Source organism: Mixophyes fleayi, chromosome 3 (genome assembly GCF_038048845.1).
Source record: "Mixophyes fleayi isolate aMixFle1 chromosome 3, aMixFle1.hap1, whole genome shotgun sequence".
Taxonomy (NCBI): domain Eukaryota; kingdom Metazoa; phylum Chordata; class Amphibia; order Anura; family Limnodynastidae; genus Mixophyes; species Mixophyes fleayi.
This window is the reverse complement of record NC_134404.1, coordinates 147,812,469-147,839,181: the sequence shown is the minus strand read 5'-3', so window position 1 is coordinate 147,839,181 and position 26,713 is coordinate 147,812,469. Positions and strand designations below refer to the sequence as shown.

General features: G+C 39.8%; 1 protein-coding gene across 22 annotated transcripts in view; it reads left to right on the top strand.

Moving 5' to 3' along the window:
* The window catches only part of DST (dystonin), a 474,923-nt gene that overhangs the window by 169,706 nt on the left and 278,504 nt on the right, over window positions 1–26,713 (top strand). For all 22 annotated transcript variants that reach the window (XM_075202543.1, XM_075202542.1, XM_075202533.1 and 19 more), the window contains 2 exons: window positions 166–243; window positions 4,394–4,486. In XM_075202543.1, coding sequence (XP_075058644.1) covers window positions 166–243; window positions 4,394–4,486 — 171 coding nt within the window. The remainder of the gene's footprint in view (window positions 1–165; window positions 244–4,393; window positions 4,487–26,713) is intronic.

Sequence of the window (26,713 nt, the reverse complement as noted above, 5' to 3'; positions counted from 1 at the left end):
CTAAAATGGACTTTGCGTCCAACTCTAAATGAGGCCCAAAAAGTACTGAATGCATTTTAATCTCTTGATCAATCACTGACATTTATCTGGAAGTGAAGTGTCAGTTACAGTGGTAGCTTTGCTTAGTTAATCTCACAAAGTCTTATTCTTTTTCTTTATCTTTAGCCCCGGGAAAAAGGCCGAATGCGCTTTCATAGACTACAGAATGTACAAATTGCACTTGATTATTTGAAAAAACGTCAGGTAATATATTTATTTTGTATTGTATTTTTTTTCTTTTGTTTTAACTGCAAACCTTCTATTTCAGTTTTCGGGATGCTTCACATGCTCTTCAGTCAAACTACATTTTAAAGCTGTTCTCCCTTGTAAAACTGATATAATTGACTTAGATAATACAGCTACTGTCTAGTGCTGACCACTGATAGTGGAGGCTCTGCACTTATGCCATGTACAGGATATACACTGTCATGTTTACATTGTTTGCAAGAATTCACCTGTTTGAACTTGACCTATCTGTTACCTATAGCTGATTATAAGGTGCTATCAGTGGTCGAGGTGGAAAAGTGGCGGTATGTAAATGTAGAAGTATGAAAAATGTAATGAATGTGTAAGTGAACAGAATTTATAGTTTTACAGTGAAGACAGTAGGAGAAGTGGCTGTATCGCGTACCACTCACTTTCACCACTGGGTGCTATTAAGTGATAGTACTTTATAGCATAGACCACATCATATAGGTGAGCAGGTGAGGTGACAGATCGAAGCCGAATATGGAAACACAGAGTAACAAACTGCATTTGTAGACATGTAGGGCCTGATTCATTAAGAAAATAAAGCAAAAAAATGTAGTAACTTTGCACCTTGGCAAAACCATGTTGCATTGGGGGGGGGGTAAGTTTTAAATGTGGGGACAAATTTATAGTTGGGGTAGAGCATGACCTAGATCAACTTTAAAATTCAGTGTAAAAATAAAGCTATCAAGTATTTGTGTGCTACATGAAAACGCAGCCAGTATTTTCCTTACATGCAAAATAATAAACTCATTTGCTCCCCTTGCATTGTAACATGGTTTGTCTAGGAGCAAACTTGCTTCTTTTTCTTGTTTTACTTTACTTTACTTAATGAATCATGTCCGTAGAGTCTGCAGCTGAAGTCTTAGTTTGTTAATATTAAATAAGACTGTCTACAAAAAAGGTGGGATTGGCAAATTAACTAATGTAGGTGCAGAACCCATTGAAGTCTTGTTGTAGTTGGACAACATTTGAAAAGGGGAGGGTAAATACATGAAAATAGATGAAATAAAAAAACAAGATATTTGACAGTGTTTGCCCACCTCTTCTGTTATTCCCTGTCATTTTGGGGCCTTTAACAAATAATTTTTTTCATGAAAAGTCATCGAAAACGGACAGATTTGGGAGATTTTCATGAAAAAAATGATTAATAAATAGACGCACATTTAAGTAACGTTTAAATTTATTAAGAGAGCATCACATTGCATATTGCTTCGAAATCCAAAGCAGTCCACATAGATGTCTATGGTGACTGCTATATTCCGCAATTTAACAAGTTTCGAAAATCAAAGATTTTCCTAACTTGTGCTCCATGAAGCTGGCATTAGCCATTGAAACCTATGGGGAGAGCTTTGCGGTAGAGCGATCTTTGGATCCCTCACCGCATCTACCTATTCTCCCCTCCGGTCACTGTCACAAAGCTGGCCACTTGGTGATATTGACCATAGAGGACATAGGACACAGGTCTTTGCAGGAACAGCAGTTTATCATGACTGCTGTTCCTAGTGAAGGTTTTTAATAAATAGTCACAATATTTGTGATAAGGATTGAAATGGATCGTGTTGAAAATGCAGTTAATAATAAATATGCCCCTTTGGGAACAATTTAACTGTTAAGAGTGCTGTGTTTTTATAGCTGAAATAGTGTAGCTGTATCTATATATATATATATATATATATATATATATATGCAGGGCCGCCATCAGGGGGGTACAGGGAGTACAGCAGTATGGGGCCCAACAGTAGAGTGGGGCCCCACCAGCCATAGGCCCAAACAAATTTATTAGTGGAAGGGGCCTCCACAGTGAATTAAAGGAGGTAGCAGGCGCCATTTCTAGACAGCAGCTGCTCCTAAAATGTTAGAGGTGGTGTTAGGAGAGACCTATGCGCGTAATTAAGGATGCAGCAGCGGGCACCCTTGTAGGCAGCATGTCTGCCACCACTACAAAGATGTCGGGCCACAGAGCTGCTGCCATTTGCTCCATTCCCAGCCCGCCAGGTGCTGGACTCTTGGACAAAGAGCCGCGACAAGGCAGAGAGGCTCCCTGCAGCGTCCCTGATGTCATGCTATTAACAGCGTCACAACTATGTCAATAGAGAGGAGCCAAATGGATACAGCAAGAAGATGCAGACAGGTAAGTAAACTACTGCAGGGGTTAGAAGGAACCGGGGATGAGTGGGTGACTCTAGAGAATGGGGGGGGAAGGCAAATGTTGGGTAGAGAATAATTTAAAAATGAGGGTGGCGTGAGAGAAGAAAGGAAGGGGCCCTGTCTGTTACATTTGTACTGGGCCCCGCAATTTCTGGTGGCAGCCCTGTATATATGTATGATTGTAATCTGCATGACATTTCTGATCTGCCAAGGTAAATCATCAGGAATAGCACCCATAGACTCCAACAGAGCATTGGCCCAATTTGCAATATTACATCATAAAAATACATTTTTGTATTTATGTGGGAGTTACTTATGTCGTATGTGCAAAGAAAAAGTCACTTTACGACTTGACGGGCCAGACTTGAGCTAAGTGAGCTCAGTAAACTTGAGCTGCTATTCACAAATGATGGGTCAAAATGGCAGCAGTTTGTGAAGCCCTGTCTGCTGTAGCTGAAAACAGGTTATCAGGGTTGTGCCCAGGAACTGTTTTCATTTGGTTCTATTTCACATGATCACCCAAAAAATAGAAAGATTATACCTGGAAAAAACAATAAATTTCTAAACCATTCAATGTGGTCTGGTCAAGCAGGAGTGAATCTTCCCAGGCCATGAAATGGTTAAAATATTCTGCAAAATAAATTATGTTTCAGTTTTTTCCCACTATTATACAAATAAAAAGCAAGAGCCCCCAAAAAATTGTTAAAAGAAACCCCCATTTGTAAGTGATAACTCTGATGTAATACAAACAGATTACAAGCTCTTGCAGTTTTCCTGTGATATGCAAATTGGGAAGCAACAAGTTACAGGAGGGTGCAGGAAACAGTATAGAAACCGTGCGCAGAGCATCTCCTAAGTAACAGTGGTTGAAGTGTGGGTGTATACAGTGGTATGTCATACTGCCATTTCTCATACTGCCTTCATTACATACCACCTCTTCTAAATGTCTATTTCTACCACTGCTAAGTAGTATATGAAGCATTCTGACTGCAAAATTCTTGCAGATATGTCTTCTATTATTCCTTTCAGTGACATTCCAAAATTCTAGTACAAATAACATTAAAGTACCCATTTGGCACACAATATCTCAGTGTTCAGAAAGTTGAGGATTAATAGTTTAGGGGGAAAAAAAATTGAGTTGCAAACAGCTATTTTTTTTTACATGTGATGGGAATGAGACTTGTTGGTGCTATAAATATATATGTATATATATATATATATATATATATATATATATATATATATATATATATATATATATCTAATATATAAATGCTTAGTGGTGTCTGTCTGTGTGTGTGTGTGAAAAAAAAAAACCAAGTTGCAGCGCCACCTGCTGGGCAGAGTTATACACTAACCTACTAAATTCTTAGTGTGTGTGGGAAAAAAAATTCAAAAAGGGCTGAAATTTGGTAGGGCTCAAACTCATTTTCGTGAGGTAATTTTACCTCATGAACACACATGTGTAGAGGCGTGCGTTAGTGTGTGTGTGTGTGTAAAAAACTATTTTCTTAGAAAGGGCTCATCCAATTGACCTGAAATTTGGTATACTGACATTATTTGACAAAAAAATTAGAATAGTCAAGTCAGTTAACTTCCATCATCCCCCCTTCCCCCTGTGGGAGGGGTAGTAAAGGCTAAATTTACGAGTTGAGGGGTCAAACTCATTTTCGTGAGGTAATTTTACCTCATGAACACACATTAAAAAGGCCGCTTGCGTCGGAAACTAACGCTCTTCCCCTGAGGAGGCCTGGGCTGGGTCCAAATGCATGACAAGAACCTTTTTAAGACCTTAAGTAGCTTGATTTGACTAGAATGCATGAGTATCATGCACGGGTTAGCTTATATATATATATATATATATATATATATATATATATATACACACACTGTATATACATATTTGTTTCCTTATTATTAAATATAATAAGCCAACTGTTCTATTTGTTTTCAGGTAAAGCTAGTTAATATAAGAAATGATGACATAACAGATGGGAATCCCAAATTGACTTTGGGCTTAATATGGACCATCATTCTGCACTTTCAGGTAAGACACTAATATTATAACTTACTGTTATGATGATTACAGGCATTTGGCTGTAGGCTGTTTTGTGTGCCTTGTTAAGCCATACAAAGGAATGGTTGCTTATACTGCAGAATCATCGCAGCAATAAATAAAGGAGAGACTATTTATTTTCTTTTGCTTGCTGTAACCAGACCAGTTGTTTTCTTTATATTGATGATCCACATTATATTATTTAAGTAGTTTTTTTAGAGTTCTGAGAGCTGTATCATGGTGTTCTATTATTGCATTAACTTAAAATATATTTTGTTATCATTATTTAAAGTCTGATGTTTTACTTAGCAATATATCTTTGGACTACATGTGACTAAAGACAATTGCTTCCTTCCTGTGTGGTAGCAGACGTGCTGGCAGCCAGTTAGTTGGATAATAGTGTGGTTACTGTTTATCTGACATTATATTCTGTTTTCATTTGATAAATGGATCTTTTTTTAAATGTGTCAATGACTTCCTCTGTTATATGTGTCATTTAAAAGTGTAGTTCTGAATATTACAGCTAGAAAACCGATGACCATTGTCCATATGTGGCATGATATGATGACATGACATAATGAACGCCAGTTCTTTACATGTGGTGTCTGTAGAGATGAATCAACATGATCTGATTAGTTAATTACTTTACACATATTGTTTGAGTTGTTCATCAGAGCAAACTAGTAATTGTTGCAGTCCAGGTAGACTGAATCTATTGGTACTATTTCCTGTCATTACTGACCATTTTCTGTTCCTTCACTATACAAAGTGAGGGTGACAATTCCAAGTACTTAATGCTTCAGTATTTTGGGATCTTTCACATTCAATCATGGCTGAGCTACCTATCAACTATATAAAGCTGGGTACACACTACAGAAATTTCAACCAACTTTTTATACCGAGCGATTTTACATGCGATCGATGTTCCGATCGCTCGGTCCATGGACTGCATACACACTAGCCTTGTTTAGGACGATAAAGGGAAGAGCGGACATTCCTTTAGCGACTTTTTACAGCCATGTTGTCGTTAGTAATGACTGTAATTTCGTACTCACTGTTGTGGATCGGTCGGAAGTTTATACACACTACACAGCGGAAAGCAGATTGGAACGAAAATATTAAACGGTTCGACCAACCAAATGAGGCGACAATCGTCCATTTGGGCAGACTTTCGACCATCGTGTCACTGCACACACTGGCCCGACTTTTGAACGAGTGGTCGTATGTCGGCTGATTTAGCCGATTATTGGATGAAAACTGTGTAGTGTGTACCCAGCTTGAGTCATTGGTGACTATTTATTGACTGCTTACTGGAGGACAGACGGTCCTGGAAAGTGATGCACTGAAACACTCTTCATGTTGTTTTGTCAGAAACTACTCAATAGAATCTTAATCCTTCCTCACAACATCTCAGTTTCTTTATATGATGAAGGAGCTGCTTCTTCTACTTTCTCAGAGAAATAATACCTGTCATTTCTTTTAGATTATCCCTTGTCATCTTTGTGAAACATGCAGAAATTAATAGATAATCTTGATTGTAGCAATTTAATATTAGGTATGCTGTCAGAGCTGGGAGGTGAATTAGGCAGGGAGCATCAGACTTGGGTGTTGTCTGCCTATGTTGCATAGTGGGGCCCAGTCTAACTAATTATAATAGCAGTGACTTGGATAAAGGCATTGCTGCTGATTCAGCTATTATTCCTATCCTACATAGATAACGCATGCTTATACCTCTTGGGACACAATTGAGGACATTTAAAAAAACACAAAACATCCTGTGTACAAATAGCTTCGGACTTCCTTTTGCTTGCTTTTCACAAGTGTGCAATTTGTATAAACAACACTAGATGGCACTTTTTTCTTATTTTATTTTGGTCTGCTAACTGCAGCAACTTGTTAGGCTTTAAATTGCTCAAAGTTTATATGCATCATTATGAACTGTTTTCTTATTTTTAAGTAAAGTATATCACCACTCCCAGCCTTACATACTTAGTTCTTTGATTGGCACTCATATAACTTTTTTGATTTTACAAAGTCACTGCAAATCGATAGTGAATAAAAGACAAGGAGTATGGCACCAGCAAGAGCAACCGTTTCTAATTAACTTTTCTGCTGCAAGTCTCATGCTAAAACAATCATGTTTTGAAACATGCTACATAAATGCCAAACATCTGTATGTACAGAGCAAGGTGGCAATATTTATGGCTAAGTCCTTTTATAAGCCACATGCCTTAAATGATACCTCCCAACTAAATGTTACTTTTTGAGTACAGTTCATTCTGAAATTATTAAATACACAGTATTATTTCCTTTCTTTGTGGGGATCTTCTGACATAGCCAGTCATCCGTTGACCCAGCACTGCTGTCTTCTATTGCCCTAGTAAGGTGGGCCTGTTTCAAACACAAGTATATTTACTAAACTGCAGGTTTGAAAAAGTGGAGATGTTGCCTATAGCAACCAATCAGATTATTCAGTACATTTTACAAAATGACAGCTAGAATCTGATTAGTTGCTATAGGCAACATCTCCACTTTTTCAAACCCGCAGTTCAGTAAATATACCCCACAGTGTTTTCACATGAATCAGGCATGTTTGTAGAAGACAAGGAGTAGCAGAGCAGATGAAGGAAGCACTGAACAAATGGAACCATTAACAGAGGAAGGGGTGGGGGGGGGGGGTGATAGACACCGGATGTGGGGAACACCACACCGAAAGTAAGTAACAATATTTTATTATATGTCAGTAATTTCCACCATCAACAACATTTTATTTAAGTTTTGGGTTCTTTAATACTACACCCCTAAGAAACAATACATAGGCAATGACAAGCATGTTATGCAAAAATAATGGCCAGTATGGAATTCTCCAGCAATAACCAGCATATTATCCACTAGCAGCAATGGACAGCATATTGTTTCCTGACAATAGCAGCCTATTATTCTCCAGTCACGAGCAGCATGCTGTTCCCTAATTATGGCATCATATTATTTTCCAACAATGGCTAGCCAGTTATTCTCCAGCAAAAGCAAGCAATAAGCAGTTTATTATATAGTAATGACCGCCATATCAGAATGTAATCTTAATTATATTATTTGCTATATACTTTTATCACGGATAGTTTATCCCTGACAGATTCCACATGGTAACAGTTCAAATTTTGCCCGTTGACTAGCGAGGTCCTCCACCTCTTAGATCCTGATGATATTACTCCCTCGACAAAAGGGCTGAATTTGGCATCAGTACATACTGCACATGAGGACTGAATATGCCCAGATCACTGGTAGACAGATTACTCCTGGTTTACGTGCAATGCCATGTATTGATATTTATTATAATTGTTAAGAAAGTCTGTCACAGCAATGCTTTGCCAGGAACAGCTTATCAGAAATATGAAAACAGGGACTTAATTCATACTTGCCAACTTTTGGCAAGTTGTAGCTGGGAGAGGGGCGTGTCCGGAGTGCGGGAGGGGGCGGGGCGCGGCCAATCGCTTCACTTTGGCCCCTTCCCCGGGGCAAATATGCCGTTTTGCCGCGGGGGTGGGGCCAAAATGACACAAATCACCGCAAATTGCATCATTTTAGCCCCGCAATTGCGGGATGCGTGAGACTTTCCAGCTCTCCCGGTAGTCCGTGAGACCGACCTAAAATTCAGGAGTCTCCCAGACATTCCTGGAGAGTTGGCAAGTATGACTTAATTCCTATAAATAGGAACATCTAGTAACGATTTACTAGTCTTTCCTAGCCATGATGGGTTGGTTTTGGTTTTTATAGCACATTATATAGCCTACATTAGTGCTGTCCATCTCAGGCAGCTATGTTATAAACACAAAGGAATCAGACCCTATTTACAAATGACTTCTACAAAGTCAGATTTTTACAATGTTTTGGGAAGCTGGCAGTTGCAGGACTGAATCCACAGTAAAACCTTGAGGATGGCGTCCGAACTGCAGACCACCCTTCCGTAAACATTGTGCTGGCAACTATCTTGTGAATAAAAGAATGGATAGTGTCAATGATAAGCCAGTAGCCACCGTGTTACAGGATATACATTTTTTGACAATTCCCCCCCCCCAAAAGCATTAAGTGCAAATCTATCCAAACTAAATAGCAGTATAGTTGCTGCTTATGCATTAATTGTGGCAAAGCATGAAGTCTAGAGTTTCTTTATACGTTGCCTGTCATCTGGACCTAGAATATAGAGGAGTGCTGCTACCTCCTGCCCAGTGCTTGATTATCCAGTAGGCTGATCAGGCTGCAGCCTAGGGTGCAATGCTTTTGGGGGTACAAAATTGTTATAGGGAGAGGTATAAACTGAAATTAATTTTAAAGTATAAGAGAATAAATTTTCTCCAAATAAAAAGATAACATGAAAGAAAAATGTAGTAAAGTTTTAATTTTGACATAATCCCATGGTAAAGGCTGAAGAGAATGAGTCATCCCTGGGTGGGCGCTTGACAATAAGTGTGTATGAGAGATAAGGATGGCAACAGGTGCAGGCATGACAGCCCCCAACCACCCTCAGTAGTGCTAGTTCATGCCTATGTTCCGCTATACAGTTCTGATTTTAATGAAAACAAAATGAGTGACAAAGATTGCAGTGACACTTTTAAAAAGTCAAGTAGAGCTGAGTTTTGTAAACATAAACGTTGGTGGGGGAGATGGATTTTAAATTAAGGATTTACTTAGCACATATTAGCCTGGCGTGGATGACGAGGGAGCGCTACTAGCGTAAGTGTAGAGTGGCCTGAACCCCCTGCCTGCAATGTATGAAGAAGATTGAGGTCTAGGAGTATATTTACTGAACTGCGGGTTTGAAAAAGTGGAGATGTTTCCTATAGCAGCCAATCAGATTCCAGTTATCATTTATTTAGTGCATTCTACAATTTGACAGCTAGAATCTGATTGGTTGCTATAGGCAACATCTCCACTTTTTCAAACCCGCAGTTCAGTAAATATACCCCCTTGACTTTGAAATCTATACAGATATTCATGGTGTTCAGTAATTTTAGTTACAGACCTGTCCACAAAAAAGCAAAGATTTATATTGGGGGCATTTCCACTATTGTGTATTTTACATTGAGTAAATCTAAACATTTTTTAGGGAACAAGACACATTTTAGAGACCATACCATATAATGTTTGATTTTTACTGTTTGGCTATTAAATTTGGCTGTTTAATACGTGTATAAAACTGTTATCGGGAAGTAAAATTCCACACCCTTCCATTAGAAGCATAACAATGCGCAGGGCTTTAAAACAGTATACTGTGAATATGAGTCAATAGATGCAGCATTCATTTGTGATGAGATCACCCTCTGGAGCAGGGTTTGGTCCTACGAGATCATGCATGCTCCTTGGCATTAGTATAGTTTTTTTCATAATGGGCCCATTATTAAAAGAAAATTCCTCCTACCTACTACTGGTGCCACATTAAGGGTTTACATCATGTTCCCTACTGCAAAAATATGCAGTGTGTTTATTTAAATATAACATGATTTGTCTTTAACAGTATATAACACACTACTGAAAAAGTAATTTTTTATTTTTATCACATGTATCCAAGCATCAGTTATTTCTTAATATGTACTTGTTATAAAGGAAAACATGTATGTAATATAATACACAAGTGTTCTTAGTATATATATATATATATATATATATATATATATATATATATATATATATATATAAGCTCTTGCATATAATATCTGTATGAACAGTGAATTCTGATGATGTCCTCACTTCACTCTTCATCAGGGAAGCCTGTGTATTATATGAAATAATGCACCCCCATGCTGTATTATAGATTTCATTAACCAATATAAAAGCACTTGGACTACGTTATATAGTCCATATATAACATTTTTTTTATGGGAAGTATTGTCCCAGACAGTGTCCCTGCTTCCTCGGTAAGTATGGACAACTACTCAGTACTAGTTTATTTATTTATTTATTATACAGTTCCCACTACTCAGAACAATTTCTCTTTTTGGTGTGTAGGTCATAATCCTTTGTATATGTTCTGATTTTGTACATAGATAACTGTACAATGTCACTTCTGCTGTTCTAGATAAAGGCTGTGATTCTAAAAACACATCATTTAATTAGTCTTCATGCTAGTAAAACCATGTAAACAGGTTATGGGAAACATTGGTTCCAATGACCCCCCCCCACCTACTAGCATTTGCACTTGCAGTCAGGAGCACTTGGATTGCAGATCGTTATTTTAGGAACTGCTTGCTTCGTTTACTGCAAGTGAATGTTCAGGGTCAATGAAGTGTCTCAAGCTCTCATTTAATGCAACAAAGTTGGTTAAAGACCAGGGGAGGGCTGGCAAATGTCAGCCTGGGGGGCAAGACTCGACTCAGTAGCCTATTGGAAAAAAATGGAGATGGCCAAGGGACCCACCCCAAAGTAGCCCATTATGGGACTGGCCTGGGGGGCAGATGCCCCCCTGCCCCCTAGCCAGCCTGCCCCTGTTAAGGACCCTTATTCTTGAAAACAAGATGTAAAGTTATCAGATTGTCTGCAGCTGTAAGGGTTAACCGTTTTGCAGAGAACAGTAGCATTAGTATAACCATGTAAAATCTAGCTGAGCTACTGGTTTATTATAAAGTACCAGTGTATTAAGTAGTATTGGGGGGCAGGGGGTCCTGTCTAGTATCTTTTCATAATTTGGGGCAATTGTACCAAGTGATGTAAATGCTAAAGTCCGATGAAAACGTATTTTTGCCTGAATAAGGCTCTTTGGCCACTACTTCCGATTCAACAAAGGGTTAACACTGGAGTAATCACATATTTTGCAATGTTAACATAGTTACCAGTGCCCTCTCCATTGTGGTCAACAGTGCGGTGAAAGGAGGCTGTACATCAAGCAGCAATAAGCTTACCTTTTTTGCTACTTGGCTTAAAAAGACGACTCCATCTCAGGATGGTGTTAAACATGCTAAAGTATAGATTTCATTCCTGCCGGAGGAGAAACAGTGGGGAGGCAACTCACCTCTTCCTTTTTCTCCAGAGGCAATTAATAACAATTCAGTCACAGAGCTGGACGGATGGTGAGCAGTTCCTGAACCTGCCACACTGTCTGAGATTTCACTCTGCTGACTGGAGGATATTGACAGCAGAGGTATGGATGCAGTCCCCTAGTTGTGCACAATGCCTGCTGCATGCCAGTATTGTTAATTTGCAGCAGTACAACATTCTGTATGACTGCGATAAGCGTCAATCAGAGCCGGATTTACACCTCATGGGACCCTAGGCAAGATATCGGTTCGCCCCCCCCTCACACACACAGTGGTCGCCTCACACACACATAATACACGCACGCAGTGGCCCCTCACACACACATAATACATGCACGCAGTGGCCCCTCACACACACACATAATACACACAGACAGTGGCCACACACACACACACACAATACACACAGACAGTGGCCACACACACACACACACACACACAATACACACAGACAGTGGCCACACACACACACACACAGGGCCTGATTAAGGGTTCTGGCCGCCCTAGGCTAATACGGCCGCAGCGCCCCCCCCCCCCCCCCCCCCCCCCCCCGAATATATAAGTGTATTGGAACACTCCTGGATATGAATGTTCAGGTGTATTCTCCAGCATTCAAATTTAGACAGATTGTGCCATTGTCTCTTACCTGTTCTTGCTCTTCTCTCTTGCAATTTTGTTATCCTCTCGCTGGCTTCTGGAAAGTTGGTGTCCTGTTTTGAAAATGCAAAAATTTATTATAATGCAAAATGTTAACAAACCCTGAATGATTAGGCCCTTTAGTTAAAACAAAACACTCCATTAAGGCCAGCTAAAAGTACCCCATTGTACAGGCATATATAAGCAATATCTAAATATTTGTGGTCAATCAAATACAAACCTCTACCAGCCCCATCTCACTAATATTTAGTATTCTAGTGATTGCTGAGACCACAGAGAGCATCCATGTGACCACCACACAATCATGAGATTATGCCCTCCAAAGCTGCTCTATTTTTTAAATAGCCACTGCAGCCATTTTCCTTAACCACTCCCCCATCCCCCCGCAGCCATTTTCATTAGCCCCTGCTGCAGCCATTCTCTTTAACCCCCCCCCCCTACAGCCATTTTCCTTACCTCCCACCCTGCATCCATCCCCCCTGCAGCTATTTTCCTTATCTCCACTCTGTAGCTATCCCCCCGTCACATCAAAACTCCCCCAGTCACATATATCAGCACCCCTCCTCTGCCCTCCTTCACACATATCATCCTCTCTCCCTCCCTATAGATTTTCATGGCAGCCCTCCCACTCTATAGATTTGTATGACAGTCCCCCCCTCTCCCTCCCTATAGATATGCATGACAGTGCCCCTCTCCCTCCCTATAGATATGCAGGGCAGTTCCTCCCCTCCCTTTAGATATGCAGGGCAGTTCCCCCCCTCCCTATAGATATGCAGGGCAGTTCCCCCCTCCCTATAGATATGCAGGGCAGTTTCCCCCCTCCCTATAGATATGCAGGGCAGTTTCCCCCCCCTCCCTATAGATATGCAGGGCAGTTTCCCCCCTCCCTATAGATATGCAGGGCAGTTCTCCCCCCCCTCCCTATAGATATGCAGGGCAGTTTCCCCCCTTCACTTACCTGTAGTTGTGCAGCGTCGCTCCTCGCTCCTCAGATCAGCAGACAGGAAGTGAAGACGTCCTGCTTCCTGTCTGCTGCACAGCAACATGCAGCCTAGCAATTGGCTGCTTGTTGCTAACCACTGACCACCAATGCTTTTGATCGTGGAGGGGGGGGGGGTGCCGCGAGTCGGGGGAGGGGCCGATTTTTTTTTTTTAATTGCTCCTGTCCCCCCCAGCTGGGCCCCCTGAGAGCCGCTAGGCCCTAGGCAGGTGCCTAGGTTGCCTAGCGGTAAATCCGGCCCTGGCGACAATACAGAATGTTACTTAATGCAGTACACTGGCTATCAATGATAAATAGACCTCTTTCATTTTTTTACCTCTGCAAAAAAAAAAGTAACCAAACAAAAGCAAACAATGCTATCCTATGATGAAAATGTCAACAAAGGCAATAGAGCTGTGTGCTTGTGATTTTTTTCTTCCTTTCATGTGATTTTGTTTATGTAACATTGACAACATATGTGGATGGATCTAAAATTGCATAATATATATTTTCAATCCGTGTCTATCATCATCACCATTTATTTATATATTGCCACTGATTCCGCAACATTGTACAGAGAACTCATTCACATCAGTCCCTGCCCCATTGGGGCTTACAGTCTAAATTCCCTAACATACACACAGACAGACAGATACAGAGAGAGAGAGAGAGAGAGAGAGAGACTAGGGTCAATTTTTGATAGCAGTCAATTTACCCTCTAGTATGTTTTTGGTGTGTGGGAGGAAACCAGAGCACCCAGAGGAAACCCAAGCAAACACAGGGAGAACATACAAACTCCTCACAGATAAGGCCATGGTCGGGAATTGAACTCATGACCCCAGTGCTGTGAGGCAGAAGTGCTAACCACTCAGCCACCGTGCTGTTGCATGGGAAACAATGCATAAAATCAAGAATGGAAAAAATAATAAAATTAATAAAAAAAAAATCATGATAAGACACAATTGTAACACATAAAAAATGGTATGTATGTATCATTTATGTTTTCTTTTTAATCACAATGTATGCTAAATGGCACTTTTAAAATATTAATTTTATTCTGCAAAATAAGATTTACTCAATGTTTATATATATGATTGCAGCACTCAGATATGAGCTATAAATACTCTGTAATGATTCAGAGCCCATACCATACTATTTAACTGTAAGTTAACTGTAAGTTTTTCCATGTGTCATACTTCATTAAGGGCACCCAACCAAGGTCAAAGTTCATTACTTCAATATAATGTTCTATACATATTAATGGCTGAACAGAGATAGGTATTTTAAACATTCATAATAAACCTGCCCAAAAGTTAATTTGTTTAGCGAAAATCTGCAGATGGCCATATGTCCGACACTGTTGGTTATGTGTGCTTGGGTGTATAGATGGAGTGCAAAAGTAGAATAGATGATAGTATCATCATCATCATCATCATTTATTTATATAACGCCACTAATTCCGCAGCGCTGTACAGAGAACTCATTCACATCAGTCCCGCCCCATTGGAGCTTACAGTCTAAATTCCCTAATAGACACACACTCCCACACAGACACAGACAGACAGGGAGACAGAGAGGGAGAGACTAGGGTCAATTAGTAGCAAAAATAAAGCATTGAAAGGCAACATCCAGGAGTTGTGTGACCTTCTATGCACTACAGATAGAGACGATACAAATTACTTTATTTTCCAGATAGCATTGATCTCTTACAGGGCCGCCATCAGAAATTGTGGGGGCCCACCACAGATGAAACCGACAGTCAACCCTCCCCCCAGTCCCCATTCTGTGCTCTCTTACCTGTTCTGCAGCACTGACTACCTTATGCTGTAAACGGTGAGTTGCTGCTTGGCCGGATTCTAGAATGTTAGGGCTCTGTATGGAAAAAAGATACTTACTATTCACCTCCTTGAAAGCAGAAAATTGATGAAATACTAGACCACCCTAATCCCAAACAAACAGACGTTTAATTAATAGCACCCTTGTTTAATAATTAGGACTCCTTCTGCCCAACATTAAACTAATAGGGCTAGATTTACTAAGCTGCGGGTTTGAAAAAGTGGGGATGTTGCCTATAGCAACCAATCAGATTCTAGCTTTCTTTTATTTAGTACCTTCTACAAAATGACAGCTAGAATCTGATTGGTTGCTATAGGCAACATCCCCACTTTTTCAAACCCGCAGCTTAGTAAATCTAGCCCATAGTGTTTACTTTTAGTAATTAATCCTTTGTCTCCTCAACCAGCCCCAACATTAAAAGCATTCCCTTTTAATACATCAGTGTATTACCCCATCCACCACCACCAATCCCCAACATTAAATTAATATCACACCCATTTAATAAAAAGAGATATTTCCCACAAGAAGCCCCATCTTTTTTTTTTACCGATTAGGCACCATAAACGTCATGTCAACTGCCCCCTATCTTATGTATAGATTAGGATCCAGGATAGCCATGTCCACCTCCCTCCTATATTTGTTATAGATCGTGCGCTAGGATAGTCATATCAACTCCCCCTGTTCCTATATTATATATAGATTAGAAGCCAGAATAGCCACGTCAACCTCCCCTCTTATATTTTTTATATATTTTGCACTAGGATAGTCATGTAATCCTCTCCTTCCTCTCTCCTGCCTTGTACTTTAATTACAGTTTCCTCTCTTTCCTCTTCTATTTCTTCCTCTTCTCTCTGTTGGTGCTGGCAGCTCCTGTCGATTCCTCTCAGCATTGTGACGTTGTGACATCATGATGTCACGTGGATGGCGCTTTAGGTCAGGGGGCAGGGAGCTGGAGACAGCTGCCGTATTTGGTATGGCCATGCGCCTGAGAAAAGAGGGCCAGGACATGGCTTAAGCTGCAATGTGTGCCACCCCCCCCCCTCCGAGTGTTGCTGAGCCTTTGATGCTCATTGTTTGATAGGTCATTCAAGAGTACCCGGCCGTAAACCCATACAGCGGTACAGACTGGGACATCTGGAGTGGCAACTTTGCCAACACAGTGATCCTAGTATAAGAACATGGTCTCTAAGATCCCTTATACCCCAAAAGAGTATAAATACGCTAATAAAACACAAACAAACATTTTTTTAAAATAAAGCCTCAATCTGATACATGGTGTCAGAAAAGATCCATTGCATTTACTTCCTTCAGTTTAATCAGTGCTGGAGAAACTGTGGTGGTATCGGGAGAGTTTTACAGAGCAGCTGTTGTGAAGCACGTTTCAAGAAATTAAGTTGATGTTGTTTCCATTAACTGTGGAAATATTGAGAGAGTCTTTTTTTCAGAACTTAGAGAAATTAACCATAACCATAGTTCCTTAAACTGGAAGGACAGGCTTTTTGTTGTTGCTTGGGCAAGATATACAGTATTCTCTTTCATACCCTGAACATGAATGGTCTGTTAATGCATTTGAAGATCTTTAAAATGTTTGCTGATTCTGCTCATGATGTCACAAAATGCACTATAATTGCTCTGTTTAGTATTGGTTCTGAGGAGCTGTGTAATGCAATGAACTTTCATTAAGGCAAACCAGTAACGAGCTAGTAAAGGTCATTTACTTTTACGAGGAACAGTTCCATCTATTCATCTGCGTTTTCCTTCTCGAATTTTGACCTTGAGATGAGAAGTGAAGTAGAAGTATGTATAAAAGGCTTATGTCTGATATCTTAACCCATTTACCACCTTCTTCGTCATAATCAACTATCACCTTAGAGTAACAATACGAGACTTGATTGTGGCAAAATGAAATGAATTTATTAACTATGGTGGAGGAGAATAAAGCAGTCAGTCCGACGTGTGCCAGGCCAAACCCAACTGTCCTAGCATATCCTTAGGACTACCATCCGGGGCGCCAACACCCCCCTGGGTTCACGTGGGGGACAACCAATCAACCCGAGGCGCACATATCTACCTGGACGGGGCACTACGTCCGAATTCTACCGAACCCGCCCATCCTCTGGGCTATACGGAAAGCAACCACAGGGGCGGTACCTGAACCGAGACTAATAGCCGATTCACTCGAAGAGAGGCGGGTTCAACGTGCCCTAATACCGTAAATGTGCGCCCACACAACCACTGGCCGTCGACTGAACTGCGTTTTCCGGCAAACTCCATCCATCTTCGCGGATCACTATGACCGCCACCAGCACTGACATCCATCTTGCAAGTAGCCTTTAATTCTCCAAGTTCTTATGAACTAAAGAAACCAGGGAGGGTGGGTGGGCAACTTCCAGCTTTGCAAGACTGACTCAAACTTCGCCAATCCAACTTATAACCTCTGAACCCCTCCCCTATGACACCGGATGGGCAAACCCAAATAGTTAACCATTAACACTCCAGAGAATAGCTCAGTTAAAGATACAGCAAAGCTTTTATTATCCTTCGTTCCTATGCAGATCTCAGTTCTTATAACTTTTGTTTACAATACTGGAAGGTTTTATTAGCACCTTGCAAAAAATGACAATATGTTTGACTCGTTAATGAAGAAATATTTAAGATAGGTGAGCAGATAAAGTCCGGAACTGTGACAAAAGCAAAGAATCTGTGTGTTGTTAAATACAATCAAGACACCATTTTTAATAGAGCGTTGGCATGTCCTGTAAAGTTGTCATCTTTGCTCATAGCCTTTTTTGTTGACTTTGGAGACAGTGAGATGGTCAAGAAAAGTGAATTGCTGCTTATACCTGAGGAAGCTGCAGATATTTTATTTCAACCGATGCAAGCTATACTTTGTTATCTACAGGGCTTGAAAGAAAGCCCGTCTCACAACAAAAGCTAAAAGGTGGTTTGAAAATCAGTGTGTCGGCACACTGTTATATGCTGTCGTAGCATTCATAGACAATAAAGGACAGTAGACTTGGAACTGCTTTGTGGAAATATCTCGGTAAATAAAAAAAATGAAGGAGTTACTGGACCTGCCTTTTTGGAAGCAAAAACTAAAAAAGCATTAGTCGCAAATTCCAGCAATGCTAAACAAAACATTTGTGGAGATGTCGACACTACAAAAGATCAGAGAAAAATTCAAGAATTTGATTGTCACCATGGAGGAAACACATGAAAAACAATCTCTTTATCTGATTTAAATGGAAACAAAATAACCTTCAATTAAGTCAGATCTATCTCAGACAATCCTAAAGACATGCAGAAAGCCTCTTTATTTGATTCGTAGAAACTGTAAATTCTAGAGAAGACATCCATGTTATTACTTCTTCTTGGAGTCCAACAAACCATGGAAAACTTGTAAAATGGCCATGCCATAATTGTCTTGTCTATGTCTCCAATGCAAAAACAACCCATCCAGTTACGGCTTCAGGGGCGCACGCAGGAATTTTAAGGGGGGTCCCACCCCCCAAAAAAACAAAACATAGAGAGCTGCTGCTCCATTTCAGCGGCACTGCACTGAACAGCAGCCACGGCGCTGTCAAAGAAGCATCCACAGCGGTGCTGTATTGTACTACAATACAGCACCGCCTTGACGCTTCTTTGACAGCCCCGCGGCTGCTGTATAGTCCAGTGCCGCAATGTAGGGACTCTGTTCTTCGTGGAGGGGAGGGGTTTCTGGAGAACCAGAAACCCCCCCTGCGTGCACCCCTGACCTTGAAGAAATTGAGAATCAGATAATGCAACTAGTGTAAGATCTCAATGACATGTCATTCCAGACCATTGATGTTAAGATCTTGACCAAGGCACTTTAGTTGTTGCTCAGCATCCAGATGATTAGTTATTTTAGCAAACAGTGGTTAAAGTAATTCTGCAAGATAATTTTGGAATCTACTAATGCATGGAAAGTAGAGATTTTAGTCAGTGGATTATTGCAATTGCAGTACTTTAATATGACATACTGTCGCTTAGAGAGCAGAAGTTTGTCTTCTTCAATTCAAAGAGCCTCCCTCAAACGTTTACAGATCGACCCAGTAACCATGACTTGATCATTCTGCCTATTGCAAATATTGGCAATAATGTTACAGAAGTGTCCCTTTCTAGTGAAGGAAATCTAGCACATAAATTAGTTTCCAAAGGTCTTATGACAGACTGTGAGCAGAGAAGAACATCTGCAGAAGGTGTAGCAGATACTTATATGTCAACATGTTCATTGAAACCTCTCTCATACATTAAGCAGTATTTACAAGATATTCACTATAGTGAGGATTCTGCATAAATAGATTTCTCTTCACTCAATGTAAAGCTGAATCCTACTGCATTGAAGTGGAATCATAATCATTACTTGTCTAAAGAGGTCAAACTGGACCGTGAAGCCACACTTCCTCTCGATGTAAGCCGTTAGCAGCCAAAGTGGTGTACCGTATTCACCTAGCGGTTCTCTATAGAGAATAATATATGAGTGTGAACAAGCTGGAAGAAGTCATAAGCAAGATTTGTTTGATGTTAAAACTATTTAAAAGGAATCTGCCTGGAATTACTTCAGAAGGCATACGGTGACTTAGGAGTCATTATTTACCACACTGATTTCTCTTCAAATTGACCATTATTGAAAGTTAATGAGTTTGGAAAGAGAGAGCGGTTTGTTTAGATTTCTAAGATCCTTGAGGATGTCTTCAGTTCAAATTGCTTTTTTTTTTGTTAGCAAAATGCTGTCACTTTATGTGTTTGCTGAACATTAACAACGTATAGATTATTAGAGGTTTTCACAGTGCACACACCAATAATGTAGAGTTGATAGTCTGTGTAGCACCTACTGACAGATGCAGTCAATATGTACAGTACAACAAATTTTGTGATGGTCAAAATCTTCTCACGATCTATGTTTAACACCAGCAGACAATAATCCGTGCGACATCCCCTTAAAAAAAGAAACTCTCCACGTGGCTGATTTAATCACTAAAAGATACAAGGAGATGGGGGGTGCTTCCATGGTGTATTACCAAAAATACAATTTATTCCATTAAAACACATACCAAAAATTAAAAGAAATTGAGCATATGTATATCACTTGTCAGCATACTCTTGTAATATCTCGTCTCGTTTTAGCCAAACTCACAGACAGTGATCCTAGTTTGAGCTCGGGCTAGATTTACTAAACTGCGGGTTTGAGGAAGTGGAGATGTTGCCTATAGCTACAAATCAGATTCTAGCTGTCATTTATTTAGTACATTCTGCAAAATGACAGCTAAAATCTTATTGGTTGCTATAGGCAACATCTCCACTTTTTCAAACCCGCAGTTTAGTAAATATACCCCTTCGTCACACAGCAATATGCATGTTTTGTAACCTCGTTTTGTCAGATAGTGCTTAATGTATTGTATTCTGAGTTGCTTATTTAAGAAAGAAGCATGCTGTGCTAACGTAAATACAATTGGTTAATAGGCTGAAACGTTAATAGTCCTAAAACCTTAAATAATGAAACTTTTAGCTACCTTTAGAAATGTTGTTTGTGTTTAATATGTTCTACCGTCTCACAGGCTTTAGAACATGCCTGGCAAGCTGCAAATCAGTCTATAGGGCAAATGTCTAACTATTGGTTTATGTGTGCACACACAATAATTACTATGTGTAATAAAAGTCTGGTCAAAATACATCAGCTTTTTACTGTTAATGCTAGTAAATCTAGTTACCTATTGACCACATAGGCACATGTGACTATGTACAGCTCACAGTATTTACTTGTTTTGGATTAAGTGTTTAACAACTAGAGGAGTCCAATCACTTGACAGGCTGAACAAACTTGATTTGTTCAAGTGTGGCTGGTATAACATAACCTGAAGCTCGATTATTTCAGAAGCGAAGCAGGTAGTGGGGGTGGGCTAGCCCAGGTAAGAAAATAATCTAATTTAATATCGCCTGAGACATGCTATGCTTCCCCTGTAGGCCCAGAGTAAAATATTTAATATTTCACAGTATTTAAAAATACATGATAAAGTGTGGGGTTTTGTATGAGTTCAGCATGGTGCCCTATGGGGAAATTATCTTTAGTTGCAGTTTAGTGAATATATTATTAACTAAAAGGGAAAGTTCTAACAAATTGTTATCACTTCAGGCATTTTGTAGGAGAAGTGAAAGCAAAGTTTGTGCATTACTTTACAAATTACATTGGTGATTAAAAAAAAATATTAATAGTCTCCAGAACAACAAGGTGGCCTCTTTTCACAAAATTTAGGAGGCTTTGTACTCACACCACACAACATCCCTGCCCGGCGTACTGTAAGGCTACTCCTTATCCCACTGCAGTCATTTTCACGTCCCTCCTCCCACCCCCCATTCTGACACATTCCCCTCCCATTATTCCCTACACCCCCCATATATTTGCACCATGGCAACGGCTCGTCGTCTGTCACTTAATAATGTCTCTTAAAGAGGAATATAAGATTAATTTCCACCAATTAGACATTCAGTAAAAGGGGTCAGGACCGCAATAGCGGCCATTATGGCCAGGACTGCTAAAGTAAAGAAAAATTTGTATATCATCTTAAGCCTCAATGCCGAAAAGACCTTTGACACATTCTCTTGGCAACACCTTCATTTGGTATTGGAAACAAGGGCCTTTGGACAAGAATTTTTACAGATTATCACATTTCTTTATACTAATCCAAAATATATTCTCTTTATTAATGGGCATCTAAGTTCACCCATAACAGTTACACTGGATACCAGACAGGGTTGTCCTCTTTCGTCACTTTTGTTTAACTTGGCACTTGACCCTCTCGTTCACATTATACAAACCCATCCTAAATTATCTGGGATAAGGATGGGTCGTCAGGAAATCAGATTGGTTGCATTTGCTGATGATTTACTACTGTTTTTGTTTGACCCCCACCTAACTCTCTCTCATTATTTGAAATAATTAGTCAATCGGGAAGGATATCAGGCTTTTTGATTGATCAGTCAAAGTCAGTTGCGATGTAATTCGTTTTAGAGAATAGGCCATTATGGAGCAGGCCTTGTTCTCTGTCCTGGGCTAATAGATCTATTACATACCCCAGCATTCAGTTGCCAAAGAACATCCCTGAGCTGTATAGTCTTAATATGAGAAGGGCGGTTAAAGCAGGTGTGGACGACATGGTCAGCTGGAAACATTTAATGCTCTATTATCTAGGTCGAGCCAATCTAATCAAAATGTGCTTCCTAAAATATTGTGTGCATTACAAATGCTGCTTATATTAATTTCACCTTCAGATGAAAACACCCTGAATATAGAATTTTGAACTTTAATATAGATATCTAAGCTTCCTAGAATAAGCCTTTTTAAATTCAGCAAAGTATGTCAGAGGGTGGCATAAACTTTACTAATTTAAAATTATATGGATATGCAGGGTTTATTAGAGATTGGTTGCATGCTGGTAAATTTTTGTAAATTATAATTTGGAACAATTGTTCCCTTCTGGAGCAAGCCTGATTGTTTTTCTTCACTTCCACAAACAAAAAATCACACGAGATATTGTGGATAGTACACGTTTGATGACAGTTTGGCAGGCCTGCCATTTTATTCGATGTAAGTTTCATCTGAATAGTGATTATTCATTGTGCTTACTCTTTTTACATAACCCAGATTTTCAATCTGGACATGCTTTTTAACTATTGGCATATGTGGGGTATTAAGTGTGTCAAATCATTGGTTAATGTTTCACAGGATTCAATTACTATACCTGAAATTCTGGATAAATTCAAGCTTTCATCATTCGTAGGTATTTGCGATATTTCAGACTAGACACTATGTAAACACTGTGATAAAGTTTTTACATCCTTCTGATTGGAGCAATGACCTAGATCGGTTGTTAGATAGCTTTTCTACCACAGAATGGCCTATCTATCTCGTTACATTATAATTTATTGAGAAACTCCTTTGATTTTGCTAAAACATCTTCAGGACTATCCCACTGGTTGAATGTTTTTCTTCATATCTCAGAAGAAGTAATGCTTAAGACATTATTATATTCACTTCACGCTTTTTCTTTTAGTACCTATAGAGAAATGTTTTATAATATCTTTCATGGAGGGTATCTGCCTACACACCGCAGATATAGCAATGGGTTTTTCCGACTGTAGTAGTTGTCCTAAATATCATATTGACCAGGGTTCTTTTTATCATTGTATGTGGGACTGTTCTTATATTAAACGTTTTTGGAGGTGGAGGCATGTATACCAATACGCTTCAGAATTTTTTTTGTTGAGTTATTTGCCTCCTTTGACCCCCGGAGTGGGCGATCCTGGGACTCACCCCTAAGACATATAGGACGACAAAGGGAAGCAGAAAAGTATACTGTAGATCTCTGGAAGTATTTAGAATTAAGTTGTTTTATATTTTCAAGATGGACATTAAAACATTTTTTAGGAATATTAAGAACCTAGGTTTCTTGACGCATGATAAGTTTTTAAATATTTTAGTATTTACGGTGATGCTAATGATTGTTTGATTGAAAGCCTGTGACAAGTGACCATGGGTGTCATTAGCCACTTTGCCTAGCCAGTGCTTCCTGCACTTTCCACTTGTGATTGACTGAGGTGCTAATGACACTCCCAACACTTTAAGTAAGAGACATTCCTGTCAGGTGCTCCTTGCGAGCAGTTTGTGTCATCCTTTGTCACCAGGGTTTGTCCTGTGAGAATAGAGGTGCATAGAGACCAATTGCTAGAGCTAGGTAAACCTAATACTCTGGCACCAAAAAGTGCAATCCATGCTGTATAAATACGCATGTCTGATTTGAATCAGGCGAGTCAATTGACGTCGGCCATGTGCGCAACACTACGAAGCAAAGCTGAGAGGGAAAGAGGGAATCGTGGGATCCGGTAAGTACCCCCCAGGTGCCGTTGTGTGACATGTTATGACTTTTCATTTTCTTCCAATTGGATTAGTACTACAGACGATTTCTGATTGGATTAATACTGGTAGGTTAATTGACCACTATTAAATTGACCTTAGTCTCTCTCTGTCTGTGTGTGTATGTTAGGGAATTTAGAATGTAAGCTCGAGTGGGGCAGGGACTGATGTGAGTGAGCTCTCTACAGCGCTGACAAATTAGTGGGGCTACATAAATAGGTGATGATGATGATATATTATACTAAGTGGTAAACAAAGGGTTTTGGGTGATTTTGTTTTCTACTAAACTTCATTTTAAAAATGTTTTTTTTTTTATTTACTCATACTATTTTAAAATAATGGGCAAAGGACTAACTGACCCCTTGCCATTATATTGGGTCTACTTTCTAGAGAGGCCAGGAATATCAATAGGAGCCCCATGTGCTTTTTCACCATTTAGTTGGTAGTTTTTGGTTGGGGGAGGGGGTTAAGGGCAGAGTAGCGTGAGATTCTAAACTGCTAGAACCACTTTGCAAGATGTTCACCTTTAGCAGCCCACTTTCCGAGGAACTAGTTACATTCCACAATACTCGGTTCCCCCGGGACTTAGGCTCGGGTAGCGGCAGTTGTTGATCTAGCACTTGCCCAGTGTAGAAGACAGAACACAGTAGGAGGTAATGAGCAACTAGGATATGTTAGCAGAACTCTGAGCCAAGCAGGCAGGGGTTAATGTGGAGTAGTGTTACGTCTGTAGCTATCATTTAAAAATAAAGATTCTCCGATGCAATCACTGTGGTTCCAAAGCACATAGCTTTTATTCGCAAATAGAATACAAGGCAAAGTGTGGAATACATAAGCATGCTCCTGCTAGCACTAGCACAAACGTCTATGAGAACGCTCTGGTTTCCAAAGCTAGGTCTCTACAATGTATACACGGTACAGTTGTAAAAAGCAGTGACATCACACATATACACAGTTACAGTATTAAGGTCTTCATTCATAGGTTGAAGGATCTTGACGTCCCAGGAACTCACCCACTTTACCAACTACGGGACATGATCCGGGAGGTTGCACTGCTCTGTCGGGAGTCTGGGAAAGCTCCCAAAAAATCGGGAGTAGGCAACTGTGGATATAACAGCAAATCCATTTAACAAAGCCAGGAATGATCCTACACATAGTAGTAGCAGCAGTAATTGCATGGATGATAGATCAAACAAACAGTAGAGCTCCTATTTCTTAACAGGGGGCTATGTTTTTTTATGTTGTGGGCCCTTTCTCCATAAAGGCACCAACCATGCAGTGGCTAAGCTGGGAATATCTTCCAATTAGACAGGGACATCCACACTTGTAGCTCCAGCCCCTGGTTTAATTCTTAAGAATTATTTCTGCATTTATTGTGATTTATATAGTTTCCAATCAAACAGCTTGGCCAAGGGAAGAAGTCTGTTTATGTCTGTTTTGATAGGCTTTCCTTAAACCGCAAGCAAATTGAGAAATACAACCTATCAAAACCAGGTTTAAAATATTTTAATACCCCCTCCCCCCAATCCACACACACACACACACACACACACACACATACACATATATATACACACACACACACACACACACACACACCTTCTCTGTCGTGGAGAATTAAAAATGTCGTCTTGGGCACAATCACATCTTTGGTTTGTAAATTAATCATTTATTTATATTTCATGCTAGAAAATCAAGTTATCAAGGTATTTAGGCTGCCATTTGCAAATTCTGAATTTTCTAAATTTCTTGGATAAGTTCAGGAACTTTGTTACGTGTTTTAATGTGCTGAGTCTGCAGGAATTCACTGACAGCTTGCCTGCATTTTTTCTAACATTGCACCTGTCTGCAAGAAAACATTTACTTGTGAAGTTCCTATCGGGCATGCTCCTAGGCATTTTCTTGTTACTTCTTGATCAATTATTTTAGACATAGGAGAATCACTCTATTTTTAATAGATTTGTAGTCAAGAATTTTAGTGTTGTCTCCAAGCCAAATACATACTTTTCTTGCAGTCACCATTCTAGTCACCAGCCAGAGGTTCCTGTTTGGAGCATTGGGTGTCTATCACAGCAAAGACTGTTCCAACTTGTGTTGGTAGTGTAATGTGTATTTCTTAGTAATGGATGAAAGTGTTATCTGTCTACCTTCAGGCTGAAAAGTATGACATTGAAGTCTATATAATTACAGTTTAATGTGGGGATACCTCAATGTGTCACACATGAAGTGGAAAGGGTACGCAATATAGCGATGTAAAGTATTCATCATCATCATCATCATTTATTTATATAGCGCCAACATATTCCGTAGCGCTTTGTGTGGTAATGCACTTTTCTTAGATGAAGAAAGTACAGTGTATTTTTAAAGTGAATGTGTAAGATCAAGCTCCATTATCTTTATCTTTTTCATATTTGGGGAAGATTCAATTCTTAAAATAGTGCGCGAGGTGCCTACGGAATGGTCGCGAGACACCTCGAGTGCATTCTTTTTTACAGAAGTAACTTATTTTTGCTTGCGCCCCATAGAGATGCAAGCAAAAATGAGCGTTACTTTTTACTGTAACATCGTTAAAAATGCGCATCCACAATGTTCTTAGCAACATTGCAGCCAATTGAATCTGCCTCTTGGAATATTTTGAGTTTACATTTTACAGATGTGAGTTTGCCTACAGTTTTGGCTAGCCTATATGAATAAATAGGACCTTTTGTATTTTGGGATATAAGCTTGTGTAGTTTAAGCAGACCACTGATGTGGAAGGGTTGGTCTTAATTTCCATCCAAAGCTAA